Source organism: Pelobates fuscus, chromosome 10, assembly GCF_036172605.1.
Source record: "Pelobates fuscus isolate aPelFus1 chromosome 10, aPelFus1.pri, whole genome shotgun sequence".
In the NCBI taxonomy this organism is placed as follows: domain Eukaryota; kingdom Metazoa; phylum Chordata; class Amphibia; order Anura; family Pelobatidae; genus Pelobates; species Pelobates fuscus.
Genome location: NC_086326.1, coordinates 105,809,099 through 105,834,525, shown reverse-complemented (window position 1 = coordinate 105,834,525; position 25,427 = coordinate 105,809,099). Strand labels below are relative to the sequence as shown.

The following is a 25,427-nucleotide window of genomic DNA, read 5'->3' as shown; positions in this document are numbered from 1 at the left end:
ACACATACAGCGGGGGAAAAAAAATACACAAACACATAGAAAGAAAAATTTCACAGATCCTTTAATTTGGTCAAGTATGTATCCTCATAATTTTTCTGTACATCAATTTTCTTCCTTCATTTTACGAGATCTGCAGTTTTCCCATCACCCTTCTAAAGTATAATATTAAGGAAGAGGAATGGAGCGTGTTGCAACAGCTGGTAAGGTTGCCATTGTTGTTCTTAGACTCCTGCGTTATATTAAATATTGTTTGTTAAACATCTGTGATACAATAATAGAAACATTACACTGTTTATACCCAAGGCAGGAGCAGCTAATATATCGTGTGCCCGCTATTGATGATATAGCATGGATGTGTATCTAGGCATCATGAGAAAAAAAATTCAAGAACAGCAAAGAAGATAAAGTTTAGCAACTCCTGCCCGGAGCACGAACAATCTATGTCTCACGAATGAAAACTACAAAATTGTCCATAAATATAAGGGGGATTTGAATTTTAAAAAAAATAAACAAACAGATACCTTTTCAAGTTCTACCCCCAACTTGTCATACACCAAAGATTACAATATATACATTATTACACTTTTACAATTTTGTTTATTAGCACAATCTGCTACATTTCGACAACAATGGGTTAGGATTAGTCTTCTTGAGGCTACCCATTGCTCTCACCTCACGCAAAGATTCCTCCAATGGTCGATGCCGTGATAATTACTAGAATTATACAGCAAATTAGAATCATTATCTTCTTCTGCAGCATGGAAGACGAAAAAAATATTTCAGAGAGAAGAATTGAGAGAACAAGAGAGAGAAAGGATGAAAATTAGAAGAATGTGTTCCTTCATGTGGTCAGTGAATATTTACATATGTACATTAATACATAACATATACCTTAAAAAGACTACCAATTTATTAATTTAATTGGCCTAGTCTTTAGATTACATGGACAAATTCCCTAAATATAAGTTGGGCTCACTAAATGATACAGGTCGGAGAAAAAAGTCTGCATAAATGTTCAGAAATATTAGAAGTTTATGGGCATACTAAAAAAAAACCATTAAAACATGATAAATAATTCTTATATTATGGTCGATACTAATAAGGTACTTGTCATGAACTTGGTGTAGTATCTGACATGGTATAAAGCCTGGACATGTCTGATGGCGTAGGATAGGTTTGCCTGCAATTACATGATTGCCACCAGGCCCATAAAAAATGATGTGCCCTTCAAAAGATGCTTGTTTGGCTCTGGAGTTGATGTAAGGAAATAATAGCACATGTTCCATTCAACTCTGGTCATTTGTACTTATAAGAAGAGACACACTAAAGACAACTGGGGAGAAGCTTGCCATTCCGTCAATATCTGGAGGAATTGAGATGGGACCTTTTATAATACGGAATGGGGAGTAAAAATTAAAAGACTCAAGGATACAAAAATACATGAGGAGCTCATTCTCTTGTATACCTGGAAGTTTGATGATATTCCAGATTAAAATACTAGCCAGGTTCAGTGTGATAAGGAATGTAATAGTATATATGAGATAGATGTGCAGTTTGATGATGGTATCTAACACAAGTATTCAGAAAAAATAAATAAAAAATCACAAAAATGCAGATGTAGGTTAGATATAAGCACCAACAGAATAAAAAAAAAAAAGTCTAAATCCTATCTACATATCAACTCCTATAGGTGTGATATAGGAGAATATTAAATTCCCTAAAAACATTAATTTCAAAATGTACTATGGCATACCAAATATGCCATTTTCCTTTCACACATCACTAATTCAGTTTTCTGTCACATAGCTGTGCCCTTAGTACAGGGCTTACTTAAAGAATCACTATAGTGTCAGGAAAACAAAGCGGTTTTCCTGACACTATAGTGATCCTTTAAGTAAGCCCTGTACTAAGGGCACAGCTGCCCCTTCAGCAGCTTACCTTATTCCAGCGCCCGGCTCCCCCGTTGACGTCAGCTCCCTCTGCCGACGTCAGCGGAGCCGAATGCACATGCGCGGCAAGTGCCGCGCGCATTCAAGCAGTCAATAGGAAAGCATTTTTCAATGCTTTCCTTTGGACGCTCTGCACAATGGAGGCATAATATGCCTCCAGCGTCGCAGGTGCGCCTCTAGTGGCTGTCCGGAAGACAGCCACTAGAGGCTGGCTTAACCCCAAATGTAAACATAGCAGTTTCTATGAAACTGCTATGTTTGCATCTGAAGGGTTAAAACCTGAGGGACATTGCAACCAAACCACTTCATTGAGCTGAATCGGTCTGGGTGACTATAGTGTCCCTTTAACATGAAGCTTTCCATTGCTTTAAAGAAACAAAAAAGATCAACTCATGAATTAGTATGCACAATGAAGCCAATCTAAACATTAAGTGTCCCACTTAGCAGATTGTCATACTACAGGATAGCCATAAGTGCTTGCAGAACATGTCTTTGGTCTCAGCGTTGTCTAATTCTGCAACAGCATGCACATTCTGTGTTTACGCTTACTGTATGAATTTGCCCCAGGATAGGTCACTTCTCAGAGGCACTTTTATGTTAGAGGTACACATTCAGGGTTGTCTGTGTCTCAACAAGAAAACATATCAGGTGAAATCCATGCCCTTTGTTAGATGGCATTATTTACAGTGCTCTCTGATTTATGAAATAATTAAAAATGTAACAAACACCTTGCAGAACCTATCTAGATCACAGTATATAAAAAAAAAAAGACATCAGAACTAAATGGACCAAAATCAGCTATGAATGGTGTCATCCACTCAGTAAAAAAGTAAAGAATGTGAGTGGTATCTGTAAATTTAGAAACACAATGGGTAAGCAGGACAGGTAGGGCTTTCAGGGATCAGGAACAAGGTCCATGTCATATAAAAAGGAAGTAAAGCTGGTTTTCGGATGTTTGAATGTGGTAGGAGAAGACTGGGGAAGGTCACAGGGATCAGACGCTTGATACAGGTGGAAGGAGTGCTTGACTAAGGAATAAAGAAAAGAGAGATGTAAGGAATTCAGTTCGGTCATTCACAATCTTACTGAAAAATCTACCTTGCAACCCAAACGACAATAAGCAAGAGATTCTTAGGAGGAAACGCTTTTCTATTGCACTTCTTATTAGAAAACAATCTAGAAAAAATTCAATTCATGGAGAATCTATCATAAGGTAATAAATACATAACTATTTATCTTGACAATGATTTTCCTCAAAGTCTAGCACTGGAAATACTCATATTTATTAAAGCCAAACACTGTTGGAGTTCAGTCTGCTTGAGCGAATCTGCAGCAATCTCCAGGATTTATTGGGTATCCAGATTAAAAATAGATACTTTCACATCAGAATCCTATACAAACAATAGGATTCGGAAAACTCCCAAAACAATAAAATACAGGACCAAAAGAAACCTTAAGAGTGCAAGGGTGAATTATGTGGCAGCTAGCCAGTGCTTGCTAGCCAGCCACCACATTCCCATTGTACAGCGCTACGGAATTTGATGGCGCTACATAAATAATAAAATATTAATTAAGATTTAAAAAAAAAAATATTGAATAAACATCCTTGAGGGGTCACGAAGACTCCCACATTACTATAATTGAGGTTTTAAAACCTCCATATGCCCCTACCTGCAATGCATCAGGTGGGGACATACATCCTAAACATTTAAAACTAGCAATTGGGCTGCCATTACCAGCAGTTAATACGGACTGTACCAGCATGTACTCAGCTAAGGTGGATTGTCCTATATAATCATGAGCTGGGGCAACCTTATAAATGTTCTTTTGCCATTAATGAAATAAAATGTTCAGTAATCTGTTAGTATGTGGGCATAGGATGCAAGGGATGTGAGTGTTTCACCTTTATTTATCATTCCTTGGAAAAGATACCCTTAGTGTAGGATTCACGCATGTGAGCTTGCAATTTAATCGTCATTGAAGTGGTACTAAAAATCTATCGCTATTAACCGGTAATTGTGCATAGGGATTTGGGAGAGTGTGCAGGTAACTATTCTTTTTTTTTTTTTTTATTTGAATGATACCCATGGGTTAATGGAGTTGAAAAATCAAGGGCACTTTGGTAATGCGTGCTACAGAAAGAATCTTGCTCTAAATGGATCAAATTAACCTTAATCTTTACTTTCCAGTAGTTATTGCATTACCTATGATTAATGATTTTTCCATTTCAGATGACTCACGTATTGCAGTAATGTTTTATAATTATCAGAAACTAAATTATGTCACTAAATCCTTCTCAGAATTTATTTTAAAATGTTGTGTGTAATTTGCATAGAAATAAATATTTATAAATAAATGGTGATCCATTGTAATCAATCAAATCAGATAACTGACCCCAGCCAGTTTAACATTTAGGAAGGACGGTGACAAGTCACGAGTGGTCTTTGAAATACGACTCCTCCACCTTTGTTAATTCTTACTACTTACAAGTGCATTTTTCTATACAGGGTTCACCCTTAGGTTCACTTCTTCAATCCCACAGACAAGCCGATAATCAGGGCCGCAATCCCTAGCAGGATAATCACCACCACAGCAATTATGATCATTTTCTGGGGGAGGGAACATCAAGCAGAGGGACACATGTATATATAAAGAAAATCCTGGTAAGAACACAACATAATCTATTGAAACCCAGAATAGTTGTCACTCATCTGAAACCCAAAAACTTACCAGTAGCATTTGTACACTTAATTGTCACGGTCATTCTGTCAAAGTTCTGTCATGGGCCTAAGCTGTTGTGCAATGTGATTAGTTTTTAATGTTGTACCCTGTTAATGGGCATTATTTTTCTGAAATGTTTATGGCAAGAATTTTGCAAACTATAAGATTGGTTGCTTGGTGTGACAGGAAAGAATAAGTACAAGATAGAAGGACAGGCATAAAAAAAAAAAAAATACAACACACATTTGGGTTTCCAGAACTATGTTAAAGGGGAACTGTAACTTTTCTGGATTTTTAATAATAGGTTTTACTTTTCTCCATATTTAACAAGTATCTGTTTGCAACGTCTGAAAATGAAATCTAAAATACACCATTGTATACTTACCTCTATCCTTGAACCAAATGTCTCCATGTTGCCCATCAGTCAACTAGCATAGCATTCCTAAATCTAGCACCTCATTTATTCGCGGAGGCTGAAATAATGAGGAGGGAACATGCAATGTGTATCCTGGCCAAATTCATTTAATTGGGATGCCAATTTGCTGAAGCTTTAATACACACATAAAAGAAAATAATGTATCATGTGAAAAACTGGCTTAAAATAAGTGACTTTCAATATGTTATTTAAGTGACAGTTCCCCTTTAAGTGTAGGTAGGATTAAGCAAGTATTATGTAGGAGCTCTAACACAATTCTGGGTTCTACAGGGTGAGATTCTGTATCGGGAAATGTAATACTAACTATTACTCAGGAATAAACTAGGCTATTCTTGGTGGGTTAGGGATAGCAATGCTTGGATGAAGGAGAATATGGCTTGGGTCTCACCCTTCGTGCCTCACTCTGGTATTTTACAGCTTTCTTTGTATCTGCAACAGCTCGCTCCACAAAACCCACCGACTCATCCATATTATTTTCTATGCGGTCTATAAGAGCACCCTTTTACAAAAGAAAAAGAAGAGAGGAAAGGGATAGCAAAAAAAAGAGTGTGATAGATCAAATGGACGGAAAAGGTGGCAATGGAAGGAGGAGTACAAATATTGCAAAAGTGGATTGAAGTGGGAGTGTCGTTAGTAAGAAAGGGATACAGTGAGGATGGATTTGAAAGTAAAACACAGCATTAGAAGAAAAGGGAAAAAAAAATACATCTCAGCAAAGTTAGCAGTGAAAAAGCAATGGTTATGCACATAACAAGAGCTCTCTTACATATTGGCCATTGGGCAGTCCTCTGTATTGTCCTTGACTGTCATCCCTACAAAGCTATATATATTTATTATTATTCTATGGCTTCCATTGCCCATTGGCTTATCAATGTAGCCAATCGCTCCGCTCTCTCACCTTGCGTGCTTTACTCTGGTATTTCACGGCTTTGGTGGTCTCCTCACGAGCTTTTTCCACATGATCCACAGAATTCATTACATTGATCTCTATATTATCTACAACTTCGCCCTGTCAGGACCACACAAAAGCATAATTTAGCATGGTTACCAACCAAGAGTACCATTCAAAGTCCATCACACTCAAAGAATACACAGTTTGAATACATAGTTACCTGAGCTATGTTGAGCCTTAATCTCCATGCAAAGCATTAAGAGCAGAAAACAAGACAACTCATAAATCGATTACATCTTCGAAGCCATGCAAGCAACATGTAATCCTTCATTATAAATAGTACTAGACATTTCAGGACTATCTTTCCCTCTACTGATAATATTGATATGCATCTTTATATCCACCATGTTGTTTACCCCCATAATGCAATATGTTACCTGGTTCTCAACCAGCATTGCAATGTCCATGAACATGTCATGAAGCTCTTTAAGACTGCTCTCCAGCCGTACAATATCTCGATGTCGGGATTCAATTTCACTGAGAGCCTGACGAGATATCTGGGAGTCATTAATTATCTGCAGATAGAAAAGACCCAAAATAAGCTTTAACTCATGCCATGTCACACACCTCCCTTCTGCTGAAACCCTTAACTTGTTTATAGATGTATTCAGCATATTGTCATCATGTACTGCAGTTCTAGACACTCTTTAGCCTATCACTACCATCATATGTCTAGATGACATACTCCCAATAAAAGCTCTTCATTGGATACCTTGGTCAAATGTGTAAATTGGTTTAATTTGCAATATTATTATTATTTACGATTACCCTCACATATACACATCCCTTTCTCTCATGTAAAAATGCCTTCGGTGGACACGGCCCTATTTTACAATCTTTCTTTAGTGCCAACAAACACAAAGATCTAATTTTTTAACACTATTCTCATAGATTTTTCAGAAGGAGTGAAGAGTCCAGTTTAGAGTCCAGTTTTAGGTCTAACCCACAGGAGTATCAATATGTTTTATCCTGTATTATTTGCTGTACCTGCAATTAAGGGAGTGATGGTATGACACTATGTCTGTCTATTGTCAATTCAATTGTAAGTGTGCAGAGAAACAGAGAATGGTGACAAGAGAAGCAAAAATCTCTCTGCACCTCCAGTATACCAGCAGGGCCGGACTGGGAACTAAAAGCAGCCCTGGAAAAAATTCTATACCAGCCCAACAATGCGCCGCGGCAGCACAGGCGAAAATGCATCACCCCCAAACACACACACAAAAAAATGCATCACCGCCAAACACACACACAAAAAATGCATCTTCGCTTGTTTTCTTGTGTTTCTTATTCCCTCTTTTGATTTTTTTTTTAACTCGTTTAGTGTATCTTGTCTCTAATTTTTCTCCTGTCTCTTACAACCCCCCTTAAGTGTCTTTTACTTCATCCCAGCCTGTGTGTCTCTTTTTACCCTTCTCCAGCCCTCTGTATGTCTCTTCCCCATCGCCTTTTGTGTGTGTCTATGTCCCCCCCCAGCAAACCTTCTGTGTGTCTCTTTGTTTTCCCCAGTCCCTCTGTGTGCATATTTTTCCCCCAGCCCAGCTTTGTCCCCCACAAACCTTTTGTATGTCTCTTTGTCCCCCAGCAAACCTTCTGTGTGTCTCTTTGCCTTCCCCCAGTCCCTTTGTGTGCCTCTTTCTTCCCGCAGACCCTCTGTGTGCCTCTTTCACCCTCTGTCTCTTTCTCCCCCCTCCGCCTGTTTCTCTCTCTTCCTCCTCCGTCTTTCTTCCCCCTCCCCTGCCTCTCTTTGTTCCTCCTCTGTCTCTTTCTCTCCCTTCCTCCTGTGTCTCTCTCTCTTACTCCTCTTTCTCCCCCACTACCCCTCTGTCTCATTCTCCCCTGTGTCTCTTTACCCCCTCCCCCTGTGTCTCTCTCCTACACCCCTTTCTAACTCTCCCTCCTCTGTCTTTCTCCCCATCCTCTGTCTCTTTCCCTCCCTTCCTCCTGTGTCTCTCTTTCCCCTCTTTCTCCCTCACTCCCCTTCTGTCTCTCTCTTCCCCCTATTTCTCCCCTACTAGCTCTCTGTATCACTCTCCCCTGTGTCTCTCTTCTCCACCTCCCACTATTTCTCTCCTTCACCCACCGAGACTGACCTTGTCTGAAATCGGATCTGGAACGGCAGGGACAGCAATGTGATGTTGTCTCTCTCTCTCTCCATCATGCTCCCATGCGGTTCCCACAATTCCCTGCATGGACACATCATAGAGTAATTACTACTCTATGGTGTGGCTGTGCTGGGAATTGTGGGAACCGCATGGGAGCATGGTAGTTAGCTCCGCCCCCATCCTCATTCCTCCAATGCTTACTGACAGCTGCACGCCTGTCAGTATCCGAGTGTGCCGCCAGACCCAGTGACGGATCCAGAGCCTGATCTCGGGAGGGGCACTTATAGATTATTTAAAAAAAAAAATAATCCTAGCACAATAACCACTACAGCTCAGTGTAGTAGTTATGGTGCCAGTAGTGCCAGGATCCCACCCCAGAGTAAGTAGTCATACCGTTTAAGAACAGTTTGACAACTTACCTGGGGTCTGCTGGGATATAGGGCATAGGAGAAGTGGTGTGTGTTAGGGGTGAAGTGTGTGTGTGAAAGGTGTAGTGTGTGTGTGAGCGGTGAAGTGAGTGTGAGTGCGTAAGGGCGGCAGTGTGTGTGTTAGGGGGCAGTGTGTGTGTGAGGGCACTGTATGTCTGTGTGGAGCAGTGTGTGTATGGGGGGGGCACTGTGGGGCAGTGTGTGTATGGGGGGGCACTGTGTGTATAGTGGGGGCAGCAGTGTGTGTAGGGCACTGTATGTGTCTGTGTGTGCAGGGCAGTATGTGTATGGGGCAGTGTGTGTAGTGTGTGTATGGGGGCAGTGTTTGTGGGGCAGTGTGTGTATGGGGACAGTGTGTGTATGGGGACAGTGTGTGTATGGGGACAGTGTGTGTATGGGGGGCAGTGTTTGTGTATGGGGGAAGTGTGTGTATGGGGGCCAGTGTTTGTATGGGGGGGGGGGGGGGGGGGAAGGGAAGGGAGGCTGCTTTTTAATAAATAAAAAATATATATATTTTATAAAATAAATATATTTATGTCCCCCCTCCCTTCTTACCTTTATTGAGGAGGAGGGGGGACATTTCTGGATCCCTGGTGGTCCCAGTGGGGAATCCCTGGTGGTCCAGTGGTTCCAGTTAACTCTAGCCCGCGCTCCAGGGCTAGAGTTCACTCTCGCGAGATTTGGAGCGTTGCCGTGGTAACCGCGGCAACGCTCCAAATCTGGCGAGAGGAGGACCCGGAGGAGCTGCGGGCTGAGGTCCCGGGTCCTCTCTCCTCCCTCTCCCTCCCTCCCCTGCCGGCTGTCAGCACAGTGCCTGCGGACCGGGGAGGGAGATCTCTGATCACCCTCCCCGGTCCGCAGGCACATTGCAGGGCTGGCGCTTGGGCAATGCCAGCCCTGCACTAGTCGGCAGGGGTGGATCTCGCCCCCCCCCCTCCCCTGGATCCGCCAATGGCCAGACCGGCACACTCACTACCCGGCCCGGCGGCACCATCATACAGGGGGCCGGCCGCAAGGTAACTATTGAACGCGGCCGGCCCCCTCAGAGTGTGCCACGGACGGGCACCCGGCAATACCGAATTGAGAATTAGAGCTCTGCAGCCCCCAGGTGCGGCGGCCCACCGGGAAATTTCCCTGTATCCCGGTGGGCCAGTCCGGCCCTGTATACCAGTAGTTGATAGTGGGTGGTACAAACAATTGTTTGTTGGGGCCAAGTTGTAAATGCAAGACTCTTTCCAGGCTGATAATATAATTAGACCACTACTACTTCTTAAGAGATTATTTCCTTTATCCATCGCCTTTCTTCCTCTCACTCATGGAAGCAGTTGGTTGCTCACCCCAGATGTGAAGATGTTAGGATTTCCACTTTCTAACATTTCCTCTAGTTCTTCATCTGTGGTACTTTTACCGGCTACAGAGATACAAAATTTAGACAAAAGATGGGCATCGGTAATCAGAGCAATACGATTTCATACAACACTAAGGCAGTATCAGCGCAAAGAAAAATATATCAATTTAATGACCTCCAACTCAAAATAGATACTAGACATTTCAAAATATAATTTAAAATAAATAAAAACAACAGCAGAAAACAAATATGCAAAATAGTAAGAATTAAATTATTCTTCCTTAAAATGGTAATAGTATTAAAATCATATATTTTATATAAACCAAGTTATGATTCCATAAGAAAAATACAAAGCAGATGTTAAATATCAGTCTTAAGTTTAGCATTAAATTCTATAGTAATTAACATTAAACATTTTTTCCTTTCATATTTAATATCTTTAGATAAAAGCTAAAATATTTTGACCTAGCCAGGAACATGTAAATTAGCATAGGACAGAGCTATTTTGAGAAAAATACAAAATTGTTATGCAAATATATTTAAAAAGACAATATTAGATTGGCATGTAACAGGTTTTTTTTTTGTTTTTTTTTGTTTGTTATATTTTTGTGTGCAAAAGATTACAAGTGAGCTTAGATTGCCACAACAGCATTAACAAGCAGTATATTGTCATGTAGTTTGAAAAAGTAATATGGCATGCGAGGGGACTGCACAATTTTTTTAAATGATGACATGAGAAGCATAATAAAGACATCAGGCTATAACACAGTGCTAGTAGTGATCAGAAATAGGGTAACCGGACACCTAAATGTACTGGAAGCATGCTGTAAGGTTGATTGAGGGCGCCCCGTGTAGTGGGGAAATGCGGACAGGTCGTCATCTTGGCCGAAGCAGTAGTGAAATCCGTGTGTCGTTGAACTGTCAGGTCTCAGATCTCTCCAGCAGCTGGTGACAGAGGCGCCGGGATATCCCTCACCGGCAGGGGGTGGGAAGCAGGAGCACTTCTGCGGTCTGTAGTGTCACCGGGAATACTAGTGGGTAGAGCGGCCGCCTCTCCAACGCCTGCACCTCTACGTAGGCCGCAAATTTCCTTCTGGTTCTAGTCGGTGCTCGTGTGCCCAAAAGTTGCAGGATTCGGCTTAGGCACAGATATTGAGAGTTTCTTCAGTGGAATGAACATTAGACTTGTCTAGATTAAAGGACCACTATAGTGCCAGGAAAACAAACTTGTTTTCCTGGCACTATAGGGTCATTGGGTCCCCCCCACCCTCAGGGTCCCACTCCCGCCGGGCTCTAGGGGTAACTTTCTCCAGTGCCAGGCTACCTTAGTACTGGGGACTCTCCTCCCTCTTCCGACATCATCCGCCGAATGCGCATACGCCTCAAGAGCCGCACGCGCATTCAATCAGTCCATAGGAAAGCATTTCTCAATGCTTTCCTATGGACTGCAGCGCCTTCACACTGTGAAAATCACAGTGAGAAGCGCGGAAGCGCCTCTACCGGCGGTCAATGAGACAGCCACTAGAGGCTGGATTAACCCTAATGTAAACATAGCGGTTTCTCTGAAACTGCTATGCTACAGCTGCAGGGTTAACCCTAGATGGACCTGGCACCCAGACCACTTCATTGTGCTGAAGTGGTCTGGGTGCCTATAGTGGTCCTTTAAAGTGGTCCTTTAGCACACAGAGCTCCCTCAACATGCGGCCAGACAGCATAGGAGTCAGAATCCACCCCTGGCATGTAACAGTTTTAGGTCTTAAAAAAACGGTGAATGAAACGCTTATTTTTGTTATTATGTCTACATCCTAAAGCCATAATTCTTACAGCTGACCTCACCATATGTAATATAAAAACACAAATGAAAAGCTTTATTTTGGAATGCACACAATATAAATCACAATGGGAATAATTAATCCTTAACCCTGTAGGTGTGAAGGTCTGTATACTCCCACAAAGACTATTTTATGTAAACTAATACTACTGTAATATTGCTTTTCATCACACAAATATAAGGAGTCTCATTTAACTGGCAAAAACACAGTAATAGGTCGCGCTATAGAAAAGAAAATAAATAAGTATATAAATAAATGTAATGTGCTCACACACGCTAAAAGCGCAAAAATAGAAAAATATACAAATAATAGTCCCAATACTTGATAAGCTTCTTATGGGTTCCAATAGGCTTGTAGAGACTTGGGTGTATAGTTATTCCAATGGGAAGCTGGATCCTCTAATACTTGGGCAGTCTTGACTCGGTGGTAGACATAAAAATGAGAAAACAGAGAAACTCCAATAGTGCAAACTGTGAGTAGATAGGTAGAAGTTGAATAAATACTAGGGAGGTAATTCACTCACCTATTTAAGAGCATAAACTAGCTCAAGTATGATTGGCATTCAGTGGCGTCTGCCCCCCACTGGTGGGATAAGGTGTTAATAATTCCTCGGTATGAAAGAAAAGGATAAAAACCAAATATAGTGCTCACTGTTGATATGATAGAAATGATTCTAAAAAGTAGGAATAAAGGTACTCACATTTAAATGAGCAGGATGTACTGCTCAATATATTCACGTGGGTGGTACTATCCCCACCTAGGATTCTTTGACGGATGTCGACTTCACGGTGATGTATGACCAGGTAGAAAGCAAATAAAAATATAGAATAAAAGGTATATGGCAAATATATGGTAAAAAAGCCAATATTCCTTTATTAATATAATTAAAATATAAATAATAGCCAAAACGTGTTTCGCCACACAGGGCTTTATCAACTGGCAATAGTAAAAATCAGCCTGGTACATAGATGCTTATATAAACTTAGAAAATACATGCTTATTCAAATTTTGGCGCCAAAATTACGTCATCAATACAGTGTGTGAAATACAAAGAAATTACAAATCAGAAAAGTTGAAGGTACATAATACTGCTAGCTTAAAAAAAAATCTAAAACCTTTATTTATAACCTTAAAACGAGTATTATTATTAAAAATAAGAAAGGGATAAGTAATCACGTGATCGCGAGCTGCCGCGATCACATGGGATGTCCTGATGCCTCTTGGGAAATATAGTATATCGTAGAGCATTAGAGGAGACCGGAGGGAGGGAAGAAAGTAATGGACACGTGATCGCGATCGTCCGCGATCACGTGATATGCCGCAATGGATTATGGGTAGTATAGTATTTAGAAGGAGGTCGGCACAAAAGAGCACGCCTCCGTCTAACATAGCGAGTGGGCGTAGTAGATAGAATCTCTACGCTCATTTATTGATTCCTATCAGGGCATAGTGCCAAATATCAGAGGAATATAAAACGAGCATACAACTGAGAAAATGGATGTTAAAGGTGACACAAGGACTGTTAAAGAAAAATCTCCTCTCACAGTGAAAAATGGATAAATAGGCAAAAAACAAGTGTCATAAATAAAGCAAATATGTGTAAACTATGATATATGAAATGACATGATAAAAATGATGTGTGAAATATGTAAATGTGTAAAGAGGAGTGTAAGAATGAAATAAATGTAGAAAAAAAGAAAAAAGAAAGAAAATATGGGAATAGATAGGCATATAGGACATAATAAAAGTAAGTGAAATAAGATAAAGTAAAAGGGTGAAGATAATAGATATAAAATAACAAAATGGGAATAAAAAAAAATTATAAAAAATAAATAAAAAAATAAAAATAATAATAAAAGTAAAATAAAACTGAAAAAAAAATTAATAATGGAAAAAATAAATAAATAAGTAAAATTATATAAAAAAACACAAGAGAATCAAGATAAAAATATATATAGATATATTAAAAAAGGGATATAATAATAATATATTAATTTTATAAAAAATTAAAAAGATGAAATTCAGCATTAAGCCCTTCTGGGGAGAGAGTTTTAAGTTGAAAAACCCAAAACATTTCCCTTTTACCTAAGATATTTGTGATGTCCCCACCTCTCCATGGGAGGATAACCTGTTCTATCCCAGTAACTTTTAGAAGTGTCGGGTCTTTATTATGTGTTATGAAGTGTTTAGAAAATGAGTGATTATCATAGCCTCTTTTGATGTTGCGGCAGTGTTCTGCCAATCTTACTTTAAGACATCTTTTAGTCATGCCCACGTATTGAAGTCCACATGGGCATTCCAATAGGTATATAACACCTTTAGTGTTACACCCAATGAAGTCTTTGATGGGGTAAGAGGTTTTGGTAATGGTGGAGGAGAAATGAGTAGTTTTAGAATTTGTGGTACCTTTTGTAGTTCTACACACAATACATTTGTTGCACTTAAAGAAGCCTTTAGGCCTAGATAAAAAGTTTTTTCTTTGTTGTACACTATTTTTTGTATAATTTTTAGTAAGGATTGTTCTAAAGTTGGGAGCTCCTCTAAATATAACATTGGGTCTATCTGGAATATGATCCTTTAGGAGGTCATCCTGTTTCAGAATATGCCAGTGTTTCTTTATAATTTTCTTTAACCCCTTAAGGCCCAAACTTCTGGAATAAAAGGGAATCATGACATGTCTCACATGTCATGTGTCCTTAAGGGGTTAAGGTTTTGTTCTTGTTGTTAAAGTCTAAGACGATAGGTAGTTGTGGGGGGTCTGCTTTTTTAGCTTTATATTTTAGGAGCTCCTTTCTCTCCTTCTCTTTGACCAACTCTAGAGCTGTATCTAATTTTCCTGCTTCATAATTTTTTTCTAAAAACATATTTTTCAATGAGGTAGATTGGACATTAAAATCAGCTGTTGATGAGCAGTTTCGGTGGAGGCGGAGAAATTGGCTTTTTGGAATGCCATCCAACCAAGGTTTATGATGACAGCTAGTCTGATCTAATATCGTGTTTGTGCATACTTCTTTAAAGAAGGTTTTGGTTTGAATGAGCCCATCTTGAATAAAAATATTTAAGTCTAAAAAGTTGACTGACATATTACTAAATTCTGAAGATAAAACAATACCCCTATCATTAACATTTAAATGGTCTAAAACAGCTTAAGAGACATTTCTGAACCTTGCCAGATAAAAAACAGGTCATCAATATAACGAAAATAGGAAACCAGGTTTGCCCGCCAGCCATGGTCACCCCAAACGGCCGAAGATTCCCAATCTGCCATGAAGAGGTTGGCATAGCTGGGGGCAAACCTGGTTCCCATGGCTGTACCCTTCTTTTGAATATAAAATGAATCTAAAAACCAAAAATAATTGTTAGTAAGAATTATATTAATGCCTTGTATAATAAAATCAATTTGAGAATCTGGAATAGAGCTATTTTGTTTTAAAATCCTTTCTACTGCCTGGCATCCAATATTATGTGGAATTATGGTGTACAGTGATTGCACGTCGCAAGTTACTAATATATAATCATGGCACCAATTAAAATCACTTAAAAAAAGATAAAAGAGTCAAGGAGTCTTTCAGATATGACCTGGTTTGTTTGACCAAGGGTTGTAATAAAATATCAATATATTCAGAAAGATTGGATAAAACAGAATTAATACCTGATATTATAGGTCTTCCAGGGGGTTCTTTTGCATTTTTGTGTATTTTTGGAAGAAAATAAATGACTGGAATTTTAGGATAAAGAATATTAAGATAATCTAATTCATGTTTATTCAGAATACCCATATCTAATCCTTTTTTTCAAAAATTCACTTAAAATATCTTTAATATTGGAGGTAGGGTCATAGGGTAATTTATTGTATACCTCAGAATCATTGAGTTGGCGATTAGCTTCTTTTATGTACATGGACTTTGATAGAATAACTAAACCCCCACCTTTATCGGCGGGTTTGATGACGATTTCGTCATCTTTTTGAAGTTCCTTTAAGGCTTTCCATTCTTTCTGAGTAAGGTTCTGATGGTCATACTAATTATGTTTAATTTTTTCAAAATCCTTAAGGACCAATTTTTCAAAGACTTCTATAGGACCTGATTTAAAATTAGAAGGATAAACTTTGGAAGGATTTTTTAAAACAGTGTGTGTAGTGGGGCATTCAATAGATGTGTCAGGATTGGAATATTGCGAAACTGAATTTGATTCTGTAGAAATATTACCATTTTGAGTAAAGAATCTTTTTATTGTAGCTTTCCTCACAAATGTATTGATATCCAGAAATGCTTGAAAGGGTTTGAAAGTGTTGGTGGGAGCGTATTTAAGACCTTTACTTAAAACTAAAATCTGGGTGGATGTTAAAACTTTTTGAGAGAGATTAAAAATTCCAAATTTTTTCTCATCTATATTTTTTTATTATTGTCTCTCCTTCCTTTCTCTTTTGTAGTCTACTTATCCCTTTCTTATTTTTAATAATACTCGTTTTAAGGTTATAAATAAAGGTTTTAGATATTTTTTAAGCTAGCAGTATTATGTACCTTCAACTTTTCTGATTTGTAATTTCTTTGTATTTCACACACTGTATTGATGACGTCATTTTGGCACCACAATTTGAATAAGCATGTATTTTCTAAGTTTATATAAGCATCTATGTACCAGGCTGATTTTTACTATTGCCAGTTGATAAAGCCCTGTGTGGCGAAACGCGTTTTGGCTATTTTTTATATTTTAATTATATTAATAAAGGAATATTGGCTTTTTTACCATATATTTGCCATATACCTTTTATTCTATATTTTTATTTGCTTTCTACCTGGTAATACATCACCGTGAAGTCGACATCCGTCAAAGAATCCTAGGTGGGGATAGTACCACCTACGTGAATATATTGAGCAGTACATCCTGCTCATTTAAATGTGAGTACCTTTATTTCTACTTTTTAGACTCATTTCCATCATATCAACAGTGAGCACTATATTTGGTTTTTATCCTTTTCTTTCATACCGAGGAATTATTAACACCTTATCCCACCAGTGGGGGGCAGACGCCACTGAATGCCAATCATACTTGAGCTAGTTTATGCTCTTAAATAGGTGAGTGAATTACCTCCCTAGTATTTATTCAACTTCTACCTATCTACTCACAGTTTGCACTATTGGAGTTTCTCTGTTTTCTCATTTTTATGTCTACCACCGAGTCAAGACTGCCCAAGTATTAGAGGATCCAGCTTCCCATTGGAATAACTATACACCCAAGTCTCTACAAGCCTATTGGAACCCATAAGAAGCTTATCAAGTATTGGGACTATTATTTGTATATCTTTCTATTTTTGCGCTTTTAGCGTGTGTGAGCACATTACATTTATTTATATACTTATTTATTTTATTTTCTATTGCGCAACCTATTACTGTGTTTTTGCCATTTCTTCTTTGAGGATACTAGAGGGAACCTCATACCCATAGGTTGCAGCTTTTTATCCGCTTTTAGCTCCCATTAGATCACTCAGCGCTGATCCTATACCCATTTTTGTCTCATTTAACTGTCTACAATAAATTAAAACCTATATTACAATACAACTACAATGTACACTAATAGTAGTTTACATAATTTGGATGCTATGGAAAACACGGTTACACAGAATTAAATATGTCACGCTGCTTTTATTTATAATTAAACTTGTGTAGGTCCAGCTCTTTTGAAAGAGGACTGGTTTACCCTAGCATATAATACTCTCATGTCAGGAACACATGGACTAACAAAAACTACTGGGTCCACAAGAAAAACAAAATATGGTAAATGTAGAAAACCAACAGAATGTGCAGTTAAGTATATGCCTTCTTATGAGCTCAGTTGAGACATTTTTATTTATTTGTAATAAACTATATATTTATCATCATTCATCGTGCATACTACAGTATTGTGAAAGAATAGGTCACTGAATTATTTGGTTACTGACAGTCTTTTATTGTTAAAAGGTTACTCCAAAAACCATAGCCACTTCAGAGATTTAAAGTGTTTATGGTGCCTGGAATCTGTATGCGCAGCGTTTCACTGAGAAAAGGCTGCACATAACGAGTTAAAGACTGTCTTTCATACAAATGACTTTTAAAACTAGATCACCCAATACAATATCTAACACTAGGCACACATGCAGGGGTAGCAGGTATTTATACATACAGAACGCATTTCTATGAAGCTCAGTCTACACATCTGAACATAAAACAAACTTGGACGAGTTTTAAACAGACTATTTGTAAAGCCATCTGAGATTTCCTTCTTTAAACAATATCTTAATGTGGAACGGTCACCTAAAACCATCTTTATGAATCAACAGAGGATAATAGGTGTGAACAGTTGACACTTATAATATCACATAGTGGGAAGGAAGGAATTATGCAGCCACTTACTAATCTCCAACTGTCTCTGAATTCGGCCTTTGCTCCTTTCTCTGAAATCCACCTGGGCTTCATTGTACTTGGTCATAACATCCACAAACTTCCGAGACAGAACGGAGTGCTGAGGAGAGAATCATTACATTCAAGTAAAGAAGTCAACTCACTCTGTTTCTAACATTCTAAAATGATACAATTACGGTAGTGACATAGACAACTGCATTCCAATGCAAACACAAGAATAATGGTTGGTAGACAAAGACCATAACATCAGAACTGAACATTTATATGAAGAATATTAATTATTATAGATTCCCCATGAATAAAACAGTTCTATATTGATTCCTGGGAACTGTATTGCAGGATTTCTAACAGTCAGGCTTCAGATCAATATGAGGGTTGCCATCCATAAACTATTTTTCAAAAATAAATGTACAGTATTTAAAGGTCTTTCTCACAGCCGGATAGGCTTGCGAATGGCACTTTCGGTGACCAAATTATCTTGCTTTACCACTCCATTGCATTATCATTTTTATTTTTGCTGGTACCAACCCAGGCACAAAACGGTTGTATTATAACCCATACATTTCTGTAAATTGTGCATGAACAATTCTTGCCTGCTGCCTCTCGCTCTTGTAGTACTGTGCCAAAAGACAGCCAACCACACCAGTGCTGTGTTTTAATCAGGATAAGTGTTGTAATCCCGTATGCTTGTGGCATGGAGGGGAGGAAATTTCCCCTTGCCCGCCCTCCCCTGACTATATTATCCATATTCATCTCGCATTGCATAGTGCAATGTCCGTAACTCAAACAAGCTTTCTAGACAAGCTTTGTGCCATCAGTTGTCTATTGGTATTTAATAAGTTTTCCAATTAATATTGTGTTACCTGGGATTTCCTTATTCGAAGATCTGCAGATGACTGCATGTCATCTTGTTCTATCGATTGCTCCATTGCTAAAATGAACCCACAGAACAAGAATAGGGTTAATAAGTTGGCACTAGTAAATCAAATTTGCATTGGACAGATGACAAACTAGGTAGCAGTCCAGGTCTCAACGGTACTTTCATGTTTATTTATTTTCCTCAGAATAATTTATAGTACACAATAATACAATTATTTGCCTAAACGTATTCCATTATGCTTGCCTAAATATCATTAGTGTGTACTGAATTAACCACTATGTGAAGGAACGCAGAGTTTGACAGAGAAAAAAATAAAAATAAAGAATGTATAGATCTAAATAGATCTTGAAAGAGAAAACCTTTATAAAGATGAAACAAAACATATAGTTTAATAGTACTGAAGAAACACAGGAATATGTAGTATCTTGTATACGAAAACCAATATAACCTACATGTAAAATTAGAGACATAACTAGATAAAAGGGGCATTCAAAGCACTAAAACTACTACATCCAACAGCATGCATGCCCTTAGTGTGGGTCCATGGTTCTGTGTCAAATTGTGGGGCTTGAGGCAAACATAGGATCCACTGCTACACTCAAAATGTTTCACACCAAACTGTAGTGGTTATGGTGCTTAGAGTGCCCCTTTAAATGGTTCTACACAGTTATAAACAGACAGCAATACATGGAAATACTGACGTCAATTCACAAACTGAAAGATGACAAGATAAATAGATGAACATGAGACACTGAAGACACAATAAGATTCATAGAGTATAGCCAATACCAATAATAATAATAATAATAATAATAATAATAATAATAATATCTACTGTAAACACATTGTTGGAATATACAAGTAAATGGATAAACATCACATACGTTAAAACACATATTATAAATTATAAAAAGAGAATGGTTTATACAGTATTTCCTATACACACTATGCAGTCAGTTTACATGTTTGATGTATATGATGTGTATTTAGCCACCCAAATCCAGGAGCAGCCATAATGCACAAACATAGCATAGTTGGGCAACTGGAAACTCAAATATCAACACCAAGAAGCAGAATAGGATAGATTAGGCAGGTCATGGTACAACACACAGTATATACACCAAAATACATAAACGTGTTTCCTGGATGCCTTTTTCTTTCCAGCTTATGAAATCAAGAATTGACAACATATGATTTTAAAAGTCCTATAGGCAACCTAGTTTCAAGAAATACAAATAATTAGTGCATAGGGAAACAAAAGGAGCTGTTTATGGCCATGTAAATCACAATACCTCTAAAGATTGGCATGCAGTTCTACTATATTTAGGTGAATATCTATCTCCATATTTCTTCTTCAAAAAATTAAATAAATAAGTATAATAATAATAATAATAGTAATATGTATATGTAAATATAAAGCAGTTCTCAAATACCCCAACACAGACAGTAATGTGATATTTATGGTAACACGTTTGAATATTTCCCAGGATGTACCCTAGAGTTTGAATGGTGCTGCCGGTGAATTTTATTTTATTCATTCTTTCTTGGTCCCTCTATTTATTTTTTTAAACCCTTAATTATAGTTATACACAGGAAAAAAAGTAGGGACTTTTTCTCATGGGGATGTTATTTTTTTGGCTATGATCATTGGCTATTAGCGAGTTTAACCCTTTTGCTTTCCTATGTGTGCATGACCCACCCTGTTAAAAGGGTTTCTCCAACCCTTTTTTCCCGATCTGTTAATAATGCCCTATTGGGCATTATGCTATTGGGTTCCCCTCCCCAAAAAAGTTTGAAAATCATTTGACTTACCTGGAATCCAGTGTTGGGTGAAGTTACTGGCGCCGCCTTCCATGCAGATTTGTGACGTCAGGGAAGTCGTCCAAGGTCCAGTCACAGGCTTGTCACAGACGCAAGATATGCACAGAGAGTCGCATGAACAAAATCACGTACATCAGGGGTCACATGAACAAAGTCACGTGTAACTAGCCCTCGGCACACAAGTGCAAATAATTTGGTATGTGCTGTGTTTCAAGTTCATATACAGCACATACATACTCCAACCATACTTCAAATTACTGAAGTGGTCACAGTGTTTAGAGTAAGCATTTAACTGTCATTATGTTCTTTCAGACAGCAATTGCCAGGGGCCTTGGTGAGTTGTGCTGGAATTGCAGCAACATCACCAAAGTATATGTAGTACTTCTTCATGGTAATGGCATAGGGAGGGCATCACATTTTATCTCCACACATACCACCGACTGGGGTAAGACAGTCCTTGTTTCAAAGGGACCTTTAACACTTATTTTTAATTTAGGGAATGTGAGATCAAATAGGATCCTTATCTCCTTTGCAACAAAGGAAGACAAAGTACCCCTTATTTTAAAGAGCAATCAAAGCAAGCTGTAGTGGTTATTGTGTTTTAAGTGTTGCTGTAAAATAGAGCAAAATCTAAACGGGCGAGTGACCAAGCCCCACACTACATTGCTAATGGTGAAATATGACATTAAAATGTTTATGTTTATTGCATAGACTGAACATTCCGCATTTACTGTACCAACCAAACATCATATGTCATCATTGAATGGATGTACTGTGTTAGATATGTTACATTTGAACTTCCCTCTCCCTTTTTCCCCCCCCCTGTATCCTCCTCTTAATACGACAACATAAATATTACCGTTATATACTTCAAAAGGGACTAGGAAAAAAGTAGAGTACATTGTTCTCGTTGAAGGTGCACCCAAAAAAAATACAATCCAGCCTTTCATAATTTGTTTGATACTTGATCTGCCTTCTTGACAAAAACAAACTGCATTCCTTTAACAGGAAGATTATGATGATCCTCTTCTTTCTAACCCAATCCATCTCCATTTCTTTGGGTCATTTCCATCCCCTCTTGCACTTTTCTCTCTTTAATATCACTTTATGCATACCAAAGGCTATTCCTGCGTAAGTTGATCATTAGAGTATTAAAAAAGATATATATATATTTTTGCTTGGCAATCTGCAGTAAGCCAGTTGATCCACTATAATGCAGGCCCTACAGGCAATGCAAATCTTACTTTCTAATCTTTTCTCTATTCTGTGTTAAAATAATTTCTCAACTAGAATTTGTGTTTAGGGATAGCCAGAACATTAACCCAAATGTATCAGATTGGTCTAGTTGTTTTGCAGTGTTTTAATACATTTGCAGTACTTAATTGACATGTTCAATATATCATGTGATTAAACAAATAAGCATATTTAGGCATAGAACAATTTAGTTTAACTCAGAATTCATTTATTGTAGAGTTTTACTTTTTTTAGATTTATAAATACTCATGTAACCCTAGTGCCATACACAGACCTATATATTCAGAGTAAAATGGTATACCACTCATTGAAATGGAAATATTTAAGTACAACTCTTAAAAAATAGGTTGCCCTATACTAGAAAGACTGTTTCTACATTGCAAGTCTATGGAAGGTTGGCCCCATGGCATGACTGTCTTTGATGCTTGAATTTCATATAGTGTTTACAACAATGTATAGGAAGTATTAAAAAAAAAACGTAAATCCTGGAGCACTCACCTTTTAAACGGGATCTTACATTATTGGCTGCTTTCTTGATCTCTAGAGTCAGGTTCTCTAATTCATCCTTGGTTTCTAAATAAATACACATAACAACATGTCACAAACTTTGATCCTTGTTTTGTGGCAGCTAAAGCAATGCATGCAAACCAGAAGTTTGGATAGCAGATAAAGAACAGTGTGAGCAGCTGCACTGTACCACGGGTTGGCGTTATCAAGGAATGGAGCTCTGGGTACAGTGTTAGACAGAAGCACACATAGCAAGAGTGCGAGGACCTTCTACCACATTGTTATTATTACATGGCGGCAACAGGTCGAGTGACTGATTGGCACTCCTGCATTATCAAATTGAAAATGCATTCTGATGCAAATACTCGTTTGTCATAAAGCTTCTTAAACTATCGTGTAGAAAAAACTAATTTGTAGGAGGAAAAGTGACACTAGATCAAACTGGAATGCGGTATTCCACAAAAGGTATGTGTGGGAGCTCATGAAATACCAGAGGAGGGACATTTAGGAGTAAGGGACGCCACAATGGCCACATTTAAGAGCACAGGTGAGGCCACATGATATTCATTTGAGAACAAAAAAAGAAGGCATTTGGAAGCAAAGGAGACAATCAACAAATCATTTCTTGTGTGTTTAGAGTGTCCTTTATGTAACTGTATTTTTCTTCCCGTGCAACGCATTACATATGGTGATATTCACATACTCTGTTCAGGAAGTGGTGCCGACAAGATTACGCTGTGTAGTCTCTTTGTTTCATTGACACTCTCAGAAATTTTCTCAATGTTCTGTCGAATCTCTTCAATCTAAAATGACATTATCATGAAGTCATTATATCCGAGAAGACAGACTAGTAATCCATACAAAAATAAGAGCATAGCAAAATTGGAATTTCAAAACAATAGACAGTGAGAATCAGGAGAACGCAGAATTATAAATTCATATTAGGATGCCTGCATTCAAATATAGAGTACACAGGTTATAGGGAAAATGAGAAGTAATGCACTAGCACTAGTGATGTTGCGAACATACAATTTTCCGTTCGCGAATGGCGAACGCGAACTTCCGCAAATGTTCGCGAACGGGCGAACCGGGCGAACCGCCATAGACTTCAATAGGCAGGCGAATTTTAAAACCCACAGGGACTCTTTCTGGCCACAATAGTGATGGAAAAGTTGTTTCAAGGGGACTAACACCTGGACTGTGGCATGCCGGAAGGGGGATCCATGGCAAAATTCCCATGGAAAATTACATAGTTGATGCAGAGTCTGGTTTTAATCCATAAAGGGCATAAATCACCTAACATTCCTAAATTGTTTGGAATAACCTGCTTTAAAACATCAGGTATGATGTTGTATTGATCAGGTAGTGTAAGGGTTACGCCCGCTTCACAGTGACAGACCAAACTCCCGTTTAACGAACCGCAAACAACCGCAAACTCCCCATTTGCACAAGGTTGGATACCAAGCTAGCCATGTCCCGTTCCTTGTCCTCACTGATGTCATTGAAGGTCTCTTCCTCCACCCAGCCCCGTACAGCACCAAGGGTCCCCGAAAGGTGACAACAAGCCCCCTGTATTTTTTTTTTTTAAATGTACACTACTGTTACACCAGATAATGCATAATAAACACAGGTTACTGGCTATGGAGGGGATAATGTATAATAAACACAGGTTACTGGCTATGGGGGGATAATGTATAATAAACACAGGTTACTGGCTATGGGGGAATAATGTATAATAAACACAGGTTACTGGCTATGGGGGGATAATGTATAATAAACACAGGTTACTGGCTATGGGGGGATAATGTATAATAAACACAGGTTACTGGCTATGGGGGAATAATGTATAATAAACACAGGTTACTGGCTATGGGGGAATAATGTATAATAAACACAGGTTACTGGTAATGGGGGGATAATGTATAATAAACACAGGTTACTGGTAATGGGGGGATAATGTATAATAAACACAGGTTACTGGCTATGGGGGATAATGTATAATAAACACAAACAAACAAAAAAAAAATAATACAAAAAAAAAAAAGAATGCAGCTTCAGAATTAATCTAAATTGTATGCTGTCTAGGAGGTGGAAGGGTCTGGGAGGGAGGGTCTGCTGCTGATTGGCTGGAATGTGTCTGTTGACTGTGAGGTACAGGGTCAAAGTTTACTCAATGATGACGAATAGGCGGCGGACCGAACATCGCATATGTTCGCCATCCGTGGCGAACGCGAACATGTGATGTTCGCCGGGAACTATTCGCCAGCGAACCGTTCGGGACATCACTAACTAGCACCAAAAACAGGACTCCTCTATTGACCTCTGTGGAGCAAGGCAATAGAGTAAATGAGATCACTAGGCACAGAGATCACACGCCAGTTACATATTGCTTTAATTATAAATACTTTTCCCTGCAAGGGTAGTATAACAGGATGAAGGCAACTGGCTGTCAAAGTAAATGGTAAAAGGAAAGCTGACTTAAAAACATACGGTCAAGGTGGTAGAAATAGTATATAGTAGTTGAGAAAAGCAACACGTACACCTACAAAGGCAGGGATAGGCTACCTTTTAGCGGCACTGTGCCAAAACAATATTTTGGGTTGTAGTTACACCCAAAATGTTCAGGTCATTATCAATACCTTTGTTAACTGTGATATATAAATGTATGCTAATAATACCGAATAAATTACATTTTGGTTTTAAAAAAATTCACTGGGTGTAACTGGATGTTTTGGCCATTATTTGTAGTTGACCATGGCCATGACTTATTGAAAACTTTATAGAGACAGTCAATTA

At 38.4% G+C, this 25,427-nt stretch overlaps 1 protein-coding gene across 3 annotated transcripts in view; it reads right to left on the bottom strand.

Annotated features, from left to right (window-relative positions):
• Positions 1 to 44: 44 nt before the first annotated feature.
• Positions 45 to 25,427, bottom strand: part of STX3 (syntaxin 3) — a 49,800-nt gene continuing 24,417 nt past the window's right edge. The window contains exons 3-12 of one of the 3 annotated variants that reach the window (XM_063434790.1): positions 23,335 to 23,434; positions 22,623 to 22,697; positions 19,033 to 19,100; positions 18,161 to 18,269; positions 9,926 to 9,999; positions 6,436 to 6,573; positions 6,005 to 6,115; positions 5,495 to 5,605; positions 4,437 to 4,558; positions 45 to 2,977 (exon numbers count right to left, since the gene is read on the bottom strand). In XM_063434790.1, coding sequence (XP_063290860.1) covers positions 4,472 to 4,558; positions 5,495 to 5,605; positions 6,005 to 6,115; positions 6,436 to 6,573; positions 9,926 to 9,999; positions 18,161 to 18,269; positions 19,033 to 19,100; positions 22,623 to 22,697; positions 23,335 to 23,434 — 873 coding nt within the window. In that variant the 3' untranslated portion in view covers positions 45 to 2,977; positions 4,437 to 4,471. The remainder of the gene's footprint in view (positions 2,978 to 4,436; positions 4,559 to 5,494; positions 5,606 to 6,004; positions 6,116 to 6,435; positions 6,574 to 9,925; positions 10,000 to 18,160; positions 18,270 to 19,032; positions 19,101 to 22,622; positions 22,698 to 23,334; positions 23,435 to 25,427) is intronic. The other 2 variants (XM_063434788.1, XM_063434789.1) reach the window with 2 other exon arrangements.